Source organism: Halyomorpha halys, unplaced genomic scaffold (genome assembly GCF_000696795.3).
Source record: "Halyomorpha halys isolate HHAL.00 unplaced genomic scaffold, Hhal_1.1 Scaffold572.1, whole genome shotgun sequence".
NCBI classification, from domain to species: Eukaryota; Metazoa; Arthropoda; class Insecta; order Hemiptera; family Pentatomidae; genus Halyomorpha; species Halyomorpha halys.
The window spans coordinates 485,639-500,372 of NW_027107638.1; the positions used below are offsets into that span (position 1 = coordinate 485,639).

A 14,734-nucleotide genomic window follows, 5' to 3' on the forward strand; every position below is an offset into this window, starting at 1 on the left:
AAAAAAATAAAAAAAATAAAAATAAAAAAAAATATACATATATATATATATATATATGTGTGTGTGTGTGTGTGTGTGTGTGTGTGTGTGTGTGTTTTATATATATATTTGAGCCTTTCAGTTCACAGGATGACAAACTCTATCAATTCATTCATTGTATTTTCAACAATAAAATTAAGTGCTTCAGAGCAGATTGTAAATTTTATTAAACTTTTATATGTTTTTTTTATCAGTGATACTTTTGCAACGATAAATATTATTAAAAGTACTTTTCTGAAAATTGTTGATACTTGAGTAAGTCAGTCCATCATTTGGAAAATTAATAATTTAGAAATATCTTTTCTGAAACGAACGAGGATTAATTTAAAATTCAAAGTAGGGGGACTAAGTGAATGTTGTATGATGCGTGCACCACATCATATTATTTTTGTTAACAAATCTATAAATGTTTCTTGTTGTTGAACGATCCTCTCACTTCGTTAAAATATGATTAAGTAAAATTAAGTTAAATAAAAAACAAACAATTCACTTATTGCATAAAAATACGAGAACACGAACTATTACTGTAATTGTTGAGGTTTAGGTCCATGTCTGGGATAATTTTTTTATTCATTTAGAAAATTAGTTTCTAACCTTGCATCCACTTCCATTCCTGACAGCGTCTCCGAGGCGCCTGAAAAGAAGATGGCCACAAGACCAGCTAATGTAAAATGTCATTAGAGTGTTACCAATGGATAGTTTCTCTACACGCTTGTAACACTCCAATTTAACTTAGATCAGATTTACTAAATGTATTATAATGTACAGTTGTAAATAGATATTTTAAAAAAATAAAATTTGAAAATTACATCAAATATGTTCCGACCAGATGAGAACATCTATCGGTCGGTGCCAAAATAATACATAAAAATGATTGACAAAATTGAAATTTATTAATTACAATTTTGACTATTAGGGAGATATAAGTAGATGGTCAGGGTTGCGGTCAAAAAAAGAACAAATAGTTTTAAACTATTTTAATGTCCGACGTTTCGCCCCACTTTGCAGGGCTTCATCAGGGCTAAAAAGATACAAAAAAAAGAAAAAAGAAAACTGAGAATATTACAACAATAAGATACAATAAGGTAATTAGGTAATTCCTAGCTTAAATTACCTTATTGTATCTTATTGTTGTAATATTCTCACTTTTATTTTTTATTTTTTTTGTATCTTTTTAGCCCTGATGAAGCCCTGCAGAGTGGGGCAAAACGTCGGACATTAAAATAGTTTTAAACTATTTGTTCTTTTTATGACCGCAACCATGACCATCTACTTATATTTAAATCTTTACGGTCAACTATATATACATATATATAAAACTGTTTAGGAGGTACAGTACAAAATAAAATAAGTTTTTCTGGTTTATTACTGTGATGCGTTTCTGTTCATTCAGATCATAAATTTAAATTTAGGAAAGTACTTCAGTTAATTAAAAATTATTATAACAATTGAGAGCTAAAACGAGTTACTGATATTTTTGGAGCTAAGTGATACTTTAGTAGCAGGTATATATGAAAAGAAGTAGTGGTGCTGAAGTTGTTAATTTTGCACGCAATATTTTTTTTTCTTTTTTGGAATGTGAGAAGTTATTGCCCGGGGACACAAAATGTTTAGCTGCTTATATCTGTAAAGTTGTACATCGACCTATACAAAATTTTCGATGCTAAGGAGAATAGTATAATACTCCTCCTGTTCATAGCTGAGTCGGCACAATTAGATTTGCATACGAATAGCGTCTTCAATAGTGAAAAGGACATTTTTTCAGGATTTTTTTCTCTAGCTGAGGATGTTAGAAAATAGAAAAAAAAAACTCTCTGGTATCCCTCTGGTTCCCACGCTTTCTACTGATAACAACAAAATGCGTCAATGCCGTGACAATAGCACAGTAAGAGCTCTTTGGAACAGGCACTTTTCGTATTATTTCGTCATATCATAGCAGATAGCAATTTTTTTTCCGTAATATTCTAGTAAAAATCGCTTAAAATTTAGCTGTATATAGTAGTAATTATAAATTGATTCTTATATCAATTGGTTCTTATCTAATCAATCCCTGATAGTCCTTAGGGCTTATATAGCATTTTTTTATTAATTACCCTACATTTTTAACAGCCCATAACTCCCAAAGTATTAATATTAGCTGAAACATAAATGTTAAATAAACTACTGTATGGTACACTTAGCAAGCTTAAACTAATTTATATTGGAAGAAGATTGTTGACCGTATGAAATAGATTGTAGGAAGATAGTCCAAGTGGCGGTCAATAAAAGTATCAAAATATTAAAAGAAAACTATATATTTTTAACCAAGGTTTCGCCACAGTTTGCAGGGCTTCGTCAGGGCTATCTGATTGTAGTACAAAGGACAACTGAGCAGTTGTCCTTTAGATAGGACACCCCACCCCCCGCAAAATGGGGTGAAACGTTAGTTAATTATAAATAGTTTTATTTTAAGATTTATTTTACCTTTATTCATCGCCACCCAGATTATCTTCCTACAATTAAACTAATTTAGTTAATATAATCTTTTCACTTTTTTGGGGGTTGTTTTATTATTTAAATAAAATAATTTTACTAGACACACGGTCTAAACTTCCAACACATTACAAAAGACTGATCTACATGACTATTATAAGGCCTATCTGGACATACGGAGTTGAGCTTTAGGGCTCCACTAAACCATCAAATTCCTCCATGGCTTCTCCTTCATTACCTAATAATCCTCCTAGGCGTCTGAAAAGAAGATGGCCTCGAGATCTTCTCCTCTAGAAATGTTATTGGAGTTCTATCAGTGGGTAGATTCTCCACATGTTTTTATCATGTCACTATGTCACCTACAGCAAATTTACTTGTTGTATATATGTATATACAGTTGTAAATAACAATAAATAAATTATTTAAAAAAAAATAATAATAATATATATCTAATTTAAATCTCAAAACGCTCTTTATTGTTTCTTTAAATGCCCAAACGTTTCAGCCAACCTGACCATCCTCAAGGACAACCTCAGACAACAATTTAAAAACTTTTTGCACGTTATTCTGCCCCAGTCAATAGTTTCAGTAAATTTTCCATGAACTTTTAAAACTTCGAATTACAAATTAATTTAACGCTATTATAGTGTTAGTGTGATAATAGTGTTAAGCTAATTTGTAATTAAAACTTTCTGGAGGCAAAACTAAAAAAAAAAAAAATCTGTCCTTTTGTCAACAAACAGACAGAAACCTCGAATTTTGAGGAGAGGGGCAGGATTTGGATGAGTGGAACATTTTGTTTAATTTTAAAATGAATCATAAAGTAACTATTGTTTGGATAGTGGTTATTAACTGTAACAGTTATCGGTAAATAACAGCTAATTTAGTTATCGTATTAACTAATGTTCTATACGTTGTGTATAACCGATTTTTTTTTTTCCGATCCCTATAAAACAGAAAGAAACAGTGAATTAGTGAGTGCTTTATTGTGAAAAGAAAGGAAATAAATCGTGTTGTGTATTTTAAGGTTACCTGTAATGTTTATTGTTATTTATGAAATATCCATTCTAGATGGTACTATTTTTAAATCCGGAGTGAGGGGCCTCCTCGTGTTGTATCGCATAGAAGATAAATAAACATTAATTAATAAAGACAATAGATAATAGTAAGATGATAAGAAAAACAATCAGAAGTCGAAAAGAAGTGTGGGGGAGAGTGAGCGGGAGAGGGAGGGGGTGCATCAGAAGATGGAGTTATAAGGTGATGTTGATAGGGTTTTTGGAACCTTTCCTGCCCTGCCACCTCGCAGGAAGGGGGGGTGGAGTGATAGACTGGAATACTGGATTGAAGGAAGCAGGGAGACTGTTAAAGAATTTAATGTGTCTCCGTGTGATGTGTTGTTGTACAGTTTCTAGCTGTAGTTCGTTATGAAAGTGCGTCATGTTACGCCTTTCATAACCGAGCAAACGCTGGTTACCAGCTATACATATAGCATAACCCACTAAATGTATGTATAATTTACTTATTTTAAATTTTCAAGAGGGTACGAAAAAAATAAAAAATGACACTCTCATTTGTTTCTAGAGTTTTGAGAATTCAGAAATGAAACTTGGTAAGCTTTAGTAATAGTGAATAAAGTTTATTTTTGGATGTGAAGTTGAATATGTAACTTCTTCTACCTCTTCTCCAGTGCACCTAACTCTGAATTTTCCTATAGGAAAGTGTATCTTCAAAGGATTCTTAAAGAGAATCACATTCTAAAATGATATTATAGCGGTGATTTTTCCGCTCCAACATATCATGAAGACCTATTTACCTAAATTAGCAAAAAACACATCAATCTCACAATCAGTATTTTTTACGATTTCTGAAAATTTACAAAATACATCTTATTAACATGGGAAAGGACTTTTATTGAACTCCTCACTTACCCAATACAAATGAGTGCTTGTTACTTATAAAATAAAAATCTTTTTTCATTTAAAAATCTAGAGCTGAGTATGCTGGAGAAGAACTTTTTTTTCCTACGCCAAAGGATGCATTTCTGTAATTTTATTTCGTACAGCCCAGTATCCTTTGTTGCCGTACATGAAAATATGTTATCGCCGGTCATCTCACTATCTTCACACTGGACGCTGTCTGAAGACACAGCCACTCCTGCTGAAGAAGAACTGGAAGAGGTTACAAAGTGGACTTCACTACCAAAAGAAATTTCCTACCCTATAACAGGGTATACTAAGTTTCATTTCGAAATTCTTAAAAATCCTGAGAGAGAAAAAAAAAAAAGGAGGCGTCAATAGATTCTTGAAAATCCTTTCTGACATTCTACTTTATTTTAATTCATTTAATATTATAGCAATAGGTTAGTTCCAACAACCAATTTTACTTTTGTCATCAAACTGGCAGATACATGCCTGGTGCAGACTTTGGAATGGAAAAAGCCTACTAAACACGTTCCAGCCAGTTTGATCACGGACAAAAATGATTGTTGGAACAAACCTAATATTTATATTGGTCTTACTAAGCAGTTACAGAGCTAGTTACCTAATGGAAGTTCAATTAAAGAACCATTAGATCCGCCATGACAGGTCTAGAGATGTACAGTGATAGGCGGTAGAATCCTAATGATACATTTCACGATGTTCTTAGCGGGAACTTCCTAATGTTTCGTAAGCGGCTCGGCAGAGCGCGCTGGGCTGACACAATACCACTGCCTTCTCAATTACCAACCATCTGATTGGCAGCTGTTGTTTCCGCTCTGCTGGAGGTGTTTCACTTCCGTTCCGGTGCGTTACCACTCCACAGCTTCCCTCCTTTTTCAGGGTCTTCGAATATATGAAGATTTCCTTAGGCATATTCCATACCTCTTTATTATTTCAATTACTCTATCTTTTCTTCAATGTATTTTCAATTTGTATTTATTATTTTTTAAGTATTTTCTTAAAATCCTTGCTCCTTTACGTTATATTATACGTAATATTATTACGTTACAAATAAACTCATTCACAAAGACCTTAACATCCCATTCGTTGCAGATTTGGCCCAAAACAGATATGCGTCTTTTCATTCCAAACTCCTTAACTATCCTAACCCATTAATTCTTAATCTTTCATCCTTAACAATCCGTGATAATCCTCCGAGTCGTCTGAAAAGAAGTTGGCCACGGGACCTTCTAATTTAAATTAATGTTTGAAGTACCACCAATGGGTGGTTCCTTCCCAAGATTTTCAAGTTTATATGAAACATACAACATATTTACTTATTGTATTTATTATTTTGTACAGTCGTAAATTACATTAAATAAATTAAAAAAAAAAAAAAGGTTTTTCTATTTGGTTTATATGTGTGCCATCTATATCTACAATTTCGGGTATATTTAAGTTAGAAAACTTTTTTAATAATTTATCTTAATGTAGATGATTTTATTTTTCCGTTACTATCCCCCTTGTGACCATTCTTTCCTTATCACATTGAGGTTATGATCATTAATTGTTATCTATTACTAAAATAAAAATTGCTTGTTTTCTTACTCCCAAGCCCTGTTACAAAGCTGAAACTCAGACTTAACAGGTCAAAGATACCAGTTTCTTTTTAAGTAAACTTCATTAGTTTTTTTTTTAATTTATTTATTTACATTTATAACTGTATTTACATAAAAAATTCATCCAGTAAATTTGATGTAAGATGATAATAGTTTGATAGAGGCAAACAGAAAAACTACCCCATGCTCTACCACTCTAATAACATTTTTACATTAGACGGCCTCGGCCATCTATTGAGGCACCTCGGAGGATTTTCAGGAATGGAAGAGGGAGGAAGGTTAGAAACTAGGAGGTTTGGTTGGTTAGGGAGTTTATATTGAAAGGATTGATATCTGGTTCGGGCTAGATCGGTAACATAGGGAACATTAAGGTCTTTATATATGATTTTATTTGTGACAAAATAAGGAGCATAGAGGATTTTACGATGGATTTTGGATTGTAAGGATTGAATACGAGAGGAATTCGAAGATTTAGTGGAGCCCCATAGCTCAACTCCATATGTCCAGATTGGCCTTATTACAGTCATGTAGATCAGTCTTTTGTAATGTGTTGGAAGTTTAGCACGTTTGTCCAGTAAGTGCTGTAATAGTCGAAATCGATGTGCAGTTTCCTGTCTTTTCAGTCTAGTGTGAGGATTCCAGGTTAATCGTTAGTCTAGATATAGTCCAATGTAGCGGATCTATTTGACAGGGGTAACAGTAACTTTTTTATTTAAAAGGAAAATTTAGGGCAGTCTGTAGGCTTACGACGAAGGTATATAATTATATAATTTAATCCTCCAATTACGGCACCATTCTTTAAGGGCTGTAATATGGATTGGAGAGTTTGGAATAGTGGTGATGATAGTGTTAGGATTGGTTGGGGTATCAGCTATACAAACTGTGTAGGGATGGTACCAAGGATACTACCCTGAGGTACACCATCGGACTGATGAACGAGGGATGAATAAGAGGTGTATAGATTTACTTTAAATAATCTGTCAGAGAGATAGGTGCGGATAATAAGGAAGTGTGTAGAGGTAGGAATTTACAGATGTTGTATAGCAGTCCCGGGTACCAGACTCAATATCCAATACCTGTCAGACAAATCTAAACCATTTTTATATAAATATAATTATGACTGGTTTACACATAATGAAAATGGTTTCAATTTGTCAATCAATGGTATTGATATTTAATATAATTTGAATTTTATAAAGATCATAACAATCACTATTTAAGTAGGAAGGCTTTTTTGTTGAGGTTTCTTATTATGTTTTACGTCGTAAAGCGTTTATAAACAAAACCTTAAAACTGGTCACGACTAAATAAATATTTTCTATTATAATTAATATAGAAATTGGGCGCTCTATTTCCTTCTATCACTCCTTAGTCCTATATGTTACTCTCTTAAATATTACCTTGTGTTTGTTTTTTTAATTGCGGATGATATCACTAAAACTATAAAATTAAGTGTACTTCGTAATATTATCCAGGGGCATTCTCTAAATCCTAATAAAAAAAATGTAATTAATTGATTCAATTTTTCAAAAATATTGATAACTAAATAGTGTCTAATTTGGAGATAAGTTATAGGTGCGTTTGCAAGTTTTCTAAAGACCTAAATGTTCCTTATGTAACCGATCTAGCCCGAACCCGATATTATTCCTTCCATAATAAACTCCCTAACCACCCAAACCCACTCGTTTCTAACCTTGTTTCCTCTTCCATTCCTGGCAATCCTCCGAGGCGCCTGAAAAGAAGCTTGCCTCGTGACCTTATATTGTAAACTGTTTTTAGAGTTCTATTACTGGGTAGTTTCTCTACATCCTGTATCATATCATTATGCCATTATGATCAAATTTACTGGTTGTATTTTTTTATACAGTTGTAAATATCAATAAGTAAATAAAATAAAAAATTTTTTTTTGTTTCAGGCCTGTGGGCAGTGGTGAACACAGCTGGTTACGCTTGCAAGGGACGCTTAGAGGCACAAGAGAGCGCCGCTTGGGAACTTATGTTCAGGGTGAATGTGGTGGCAACATTACGCACTGCTAGGGCACTCCTACCACTTTTGAGAGTAACACAAGGTGAATAAATATATATAATTTATTTTAATAAACTCAATCAATTAATTTATTTATTTTTTTACTATATGTCTAGTGCTAATGAGTCTGCCAAGTATAGGTAGGGGGAATAAAAAATGGCGGCTGTTTCAAAATCTTAAAAAAACATTATTTATTATTAACGCTATATCTTAAAAACTACCAATAACACTAGAAAATCTAAGAGAATATTATTTAAAGAAGCGTAAATGTGCTGAAATATTAACCCTAAAAGAGCTGTTTACGTCCAATAGTTCTCGAGATATAGCTTTTTAAAAAGAAAAATTTCTTACAAATCTAGTGAAAGATTAGTAGTGAGTTAATTTATTTTGAGAAATCTATATCTCAGGAACTATGTGACGTACAGATGTCTATTAGCATTCAAATAAAAGCTAGTTTAATGGACTATAAAGTAATTTATGACCTTTACCTTCATAGGAATAGTAGTTTTCATGATGTTTGGTAAAATAAATTGATTTATAGTTGTTCGGACAATAAGTTTGATTTATGAAAAACTTTATTTCAGAAACCTTAGGATGTCTCTCAGCACTCAAATTAAAGCTGGTTAAATTTACTACAAAATAGTTAATTATGTTTATCTTTTTAGGAGTAGTAGTTTTTATGATATTTGACAAAATATACTCACAAAATGTTAATTTCTAGTTGTCTAATTATTTGTTAATATTTAATGTTGTAAAATGTTGGATGTTTGAAAAAATATATCTCTAGATCCACAAGACGCACATATGTCTGCCAACTCTCAAAATAAAGGAAATTTAACTTACTGTAAGGAATTTTATGACACTTATCTTCGTAGGGGTAATAGTTTTTATTATATTCACATATGAATATAAATTTAGCAAATGAAAATGCATCTGAAAGACTATAAATCAATTTATTTTAGCAAATTTCATGTAGACTATTACTCTTACGAAGATAAACATCATAAACTACTTTATAGCTCATTAAACTAGCTTTAATTTGAATGCTAATAGACATCTGTACGTCAAATAGTTTTTGAGATATACATTTTTCAAAATAAATTCACTAACTACTTATCTTTCAGTACGTCCCATATAACATTTTTATGAAATGTTGCTTTTTAAAAAGCTATATCTCGAAAATTATTTAACATAAATAACACTATTAGGGCTCATATTTTAGTAAATTTACACTTATTTAAATTACGTTTTCTTGTGTTTTTCCTACTTTTTGAGATATAGATCTCCGAATGAAAAATTAGTTTTTTATCGCTTTTAAACAGCCACTATTTTTATTCCTTCTACCTATACTTGGCAAGCTCATCAATTTTTACTATTACTTATTCATAGTTTTCATTAAAGCAATCAAAAATTGGGGTGAAATCACTGCCTTTTTCCTCCTCTTGGGCTCATGTACTAAGAGGATAACTTCCTGATAATAATATTAGCAAAGATTTCTTTTCTAGATCGTAACCTCCTATTGATTCTAGTTCTATCACTATCGAATAGAAACTTCGTTGCATGCAGAAACGCTAAGTCAAACAATAAACTTAGCGCCGGCGAGAATTGGTCATGGTCCAGGAACGGCACTGAAGACCCACCGGAATGCGGTCCTCAAGATGGCCAGTATTAGGAAGAAATGAGGTTCGAAAGCCACAAGAGCCTACCGCAAGTACTCGGTCACCCCCATCCATTATCAGGAGGCCATTTTGTTCTTCCTTTCAGTTTTTTTGTATCTATATTCAATTAGATGATTCATAGATATATTACAATTATTGTTAACACAAAAAAGAACATAACAGAATTTCCAATATTTATAAATATTGGAAAATGAAGAAGATGCGGATAAATAAAAACTCAAATAGTGATCAAACTATTTATATTTAGCCAACGTTTCGCCCCACGTTGCAGAGCTTCGTCAGGGCAAACAGACTAGAAGTCAAAGCCAAAGTGACACACTGGCTCAGTATAAATAATTTGTTGCACTATTTGAGTTTCTATTCAACCATCTTCCTCTTCTATTATTGCACTCAGTCAACCATCCATCTTCCAGTATAAAATATTGGTTTGTAAAATAATTTCAATCCAATTTATAAACAGGGAAAAGGTCTTTAAATGAAGATTTTTTTAAAATATATAATTTAAGCCCTACCAGACTATCTAAATGAGAATAAGAGCTGACATTAAAGACAGCTTAATTTTTAATGCCATCTTTAATCAAAATCGTTAGAGCTATTTTCGAAACAATGGATAAAATTTGAAAAATCGATTAAATAAAGCACTTCCAATTGGTCGATTTTGTCGAAAAACTTGTTTTCTTTTTTTTTTTCCAATCCCTCTAAAACAGAAAACAAAACTAATAAATTATGTAACACATTACGTATGTTTTACGTAAATCAAATTAGATACAACTTTTTTCTACCGTTGGTACTTGAAGGTATACAGTGAAATACTTAGCTGAGGTTTGAGGAGTCCATTCTGTGAGAAATCTGCTAAAATATTTGGAGGTGAGGGGCCTCCGCGTGATGGTCGAGCAAAGAAGAACAAATAAAACAATTAGTAATAAAAGACGAAAGATAATTAGTAAATAATAACAACAGTTAGAAGTCGAAAAATAGTACGGGATTGAGAGAGAGTGAAAGAGAAGAAAGGAGTTTAGATAGGGTGATTTTCATGGAGGTAAAACTTTTTTTTTTCCGATCCCTCTAAAACAGAAAAAGCAATTAGTGAATGCTTTATTATGTGAAAAAGCAATAAATATCGGGTATTACCTTTTACTACCTTTGGTATTTTAAGGTTACCTGTAGTGTTTATTTATTATTTATGAAATATCCATTCTAAATGGTCCTATTATTAAGAAAGAATCTGGAGGTGAGGGGCCTCCTGGGAGAAAAACTTGTCAGATCCTAGACGCATATATACCCGGTATGGGAGAACTCAGCGGAGGGGCAGCTGCCTAGATAAAAAATTAATAGATTAATAAAAAAAAATTGTTTAAGTTTATAATTGTAATAACTAATAAAGCATTGTTACAATTATATACAATTTTCTTAAAATTTTGGTTTCATTCGCCTTTTCCGTGCAGAAATGTCACAACCTGAACGGCCATAGCTTGCTCCACCGTAGTTTTGATCCTGGGTACGCCCTTGATACCCGGATTAAACAAATATTTTAGTTTCATACGGTATTAGGGCTAGGTTGTTCACAGACAAACAGACCATTTTGCTGGTTTAGGTTTTTTTTCACTCTGGGGACCTCAGTATGTATTTCTGGCGAACATTTTTCACCATCGTAATACTTCCTCTTACAGTCTATTCCTCATATCCGTAAGTGAAAATAAGAATAAACTTGTCTACATGAGATGTTTTCCGAAAGTGGATATATGGGCATTTGCTAGATTATTCTCAACTATTATTTTGTTTTCCCTATTCATCATATATTAGATAGAAATTTTTTTACAAACCAATATTTTTACCTACTCAACTTATTACAATATTTATTATATGAATCCAAGGAGTTACGGACAACTTGAAAACCGGTAGCTACGATATTCTAGATCCTAGATAACAGTTTAGATATAACTGTTTTAACTTAGCCAATATGCGAGCGGACCCACAATGTTCGAATAGTCACGCCTTACCCTTACTATCCATAATCTCATCATAGCCAACGGATGCGTAGTCAGCGATCTGCCTTCACAATGGCCTAGGAAATTCACTTAGGCGGAAACTAGGTTCTGTTTGTGTTGAGGCATTCCTCACTAGTAGCGTGAGAAGTAGGCAGGACCGATATTCGAAGATATTAGGCATAACATACATTGGCCAACACACTGAACAAAATATGCAAAGAAAATCAGAGTTAAAAAGAAATTAATAAAGTATACGCGTAACCCAGATAATAGATACTAATATATTTATAATATTTAAGGTCCAAATTGAAAAATTCTTCTTGTTTTAGATAGACCATTTATTGATAAAGTCTTTAGGCTGCATTACCTCCAACTGCGACTCATAGGAATGGAGCAGTAACCGTGCTATAAAAATCTTATAAATATTGTCAGCACTAGAAAATTAGCTGTTGTATTAACAGTAAATATAATTGTTGGACATTTATTAATAAAATTATGACGACACTAACAATCCAAGTAAATAATAAAATATTGTATAAATAAAATAATTTCTATCCAAGTTGTCTCAAAAGTTTCTTAAATTTCCAACGTTTTAGCAAACCCAACGATCTTCAAGAACAATCTTTTTTTTTTTTTTTTTAATAATTTATTTATTGATATTTACAACTGTATACACATATATACATCAAGTAAATTTGCTGTAGGTGACGTAGTGACATGATAAAAACATGTGGAGAATCTACCCACTGATAGAACTCCAATAACATTGCTAGAGAAGAAGATCTCGAGGCCATCTTCTTTTCAGACGCCTAGGAGGATTATTATGTAATGAAGGAGAAGCCAGGTTAGAAACAAGTGGATTTGGATGGTTGAGAAGTTTATTATGGAAGGAACGGTATCTGGTTCTGGCCAAATCGGCAACATATGGAATATTGAGGTCCTGATAGATGACTTGATTTGTGACAAAGTAAGGAGCCAAGGACAATCTTAAATTTAAATTTATACCTAGCATCCATCAATTAAAAAACTTTTTGTAAGTTATTCTGCCTAGGTCATTAATTTCAGTCAAATCTCTTTATATTGTCAATTTTAAAAATTTTAATTACAGATTAACTTAACAATATTATCACTCTCTTATCACACATTATTTTAAGATAAGGAGAGGGATAACAGTGCAAAATTAAATCTATAATTAAAATTCTTTAAATTTAATAGAAAAAGGACAAGATAGAGTGAAATGACCTGGGAAGAATAATCTACAAAAAGTTTTTGTTGCATGTGAAGTGTGAATTTCTTTATAAGATTGTTCTTAAGGATGACCGGGCTGGCCTAAAAGTTGGAAATTTAAGGGAATAATTGTGTTTTGGAACAACTTGGATACAAATTATTTTACATATACAACAAAACCAGTCTCAAAAAAGTGAAAAGATCATATATAACATATAATATATAATTATAATAAAATAAAGAACATTTCAACAAGAAAGAGCATAAATATAAATTGTATACATATTTATAATAAGCGACTGGAGATTCGTGAAGTAAAAGATCAAAAAACTTATAGTAAAAAACCTAAAATGTGCACAATCTTGCTGTAAAAACATCAAAATTAAAATAACTTAATTCATAATATTAATACATAGAATTTTACCTAATCTTGTTTGAATCAAATTAAACTTACTAAATACGCTTAAAAACAGAAAAAAATTGTTCATAGATAGTATAATATAATAAAAAAAAAAAAAAAAAAAAAACTAATTTGTTACAATAAATCAGAGGAAAGAATAAAGGGCTAGAAAAAGACCGGGAATCCAATGGTAACAACAGCAACACTGAACGATCTCTATAACAAGCTTATTCTAAAGATAACTTTTCAAAGTTTTCCGAAACCAAGAAATTGCGTTGCTTAATTTTTGCGTAGTGTTTATTTATTTTTTTTTTCTTCAGGTTGAATTTGACTGTCCTTATGTTATTCAATCAATGTATTGCTTTACCTCGAATATGTCAATTTCAAACTATAAATTAAATAAGGAAAAAATAATAAATTGAATAAATATCGACATACATACACCTATATGTATATAACATGAGGCATTTATTTCAATCATTAAATTGTATGTATCGAAATCAAAATATTGCCCATAAAAATGTAAAACGTGCAATTTTGTTTAGAAAAAATTCAACACATTCATATAAAATCAGTGTTATTTGAATATTTTTCCATGATTCAAATTTCTGTCGTGGTTTGGTGGAATTTGAAGTTAAGGAACAAAAGATGCAATTAAACGAAAATCCGGTCTCTATTTGTAAGTTTTAAATGAATATAAGAAATATAAAATGTAAGAAATGAAAAAATAAAAAGGCAACAAAAAATATTTCCTCTATACGAATATAGCAATATACTTTCCCTTTAAAAAAAGAAAATTAAATCTATATCACTGTAACCCATGAAGGGTATGTAGTATGGTGAAGTACTTTGTAAGGAAGTACTGTTACTAGACCAACGACTGTGCAAGGAGGTGATTTGGTCAGAATCACGCTATACAACCATATTTTTACCCGATTAAGGGCACCCACAGCCGGATTCGAACCTGGGTCATTCCTATACAAGGAAAATATAAGATGGAATTGAAATAATTAAAGATACGGGATTTGAAGGTTACAAGGACACTAGTGCAACGGATAATAGAAAGAATGAAATTCCAATAGGAAAATAATCGGATCAATAAGACTAAGTTTTAAAAAATAAACTCATAAATTGGACTTTGTCATGTACTCATCATGTGCATGAAATAGGCAGGTATAATCAAAATTTAACGCAGGTGAAACTGCGGGATATAGCGTAGTATTTATTATACAATTATTATCATTCAAGCTTGGAGAAGTTTGTCGGGGGGGTGCGGTCAGCAAATAACAACATAAATAAACAAAACCATATTTATTTGTTTTATGCCGACGTTTCGACCTGAGTTTCAGGTCTTCATCAGGG

General features: G+C 31.9%; 1 protein-coding gene across 1 annotated transcript in view; it reads left to right on the forward strand.

The window, feature by feature from the left end:
• The window catches only part of LOC106684354 (D-beta-hydroxybutyrate dehydrogenase, mitochondrial), a 256,182-nt gene that overhangs the window by 228,555 nt on the left and 12,893 nt on the right, over positions 1-14,734 (forward strand). The window contains exon 2 of the mRNA XM_067046015.1: positions 7,969-8,121. Coding sequence (XP_066902116.1) covers positions 7,969-8,121 — 153 coding nt within the window. The remainder of the gene's footprint in view (positions 1-7,968; positions 8,122-14,734) is intronic.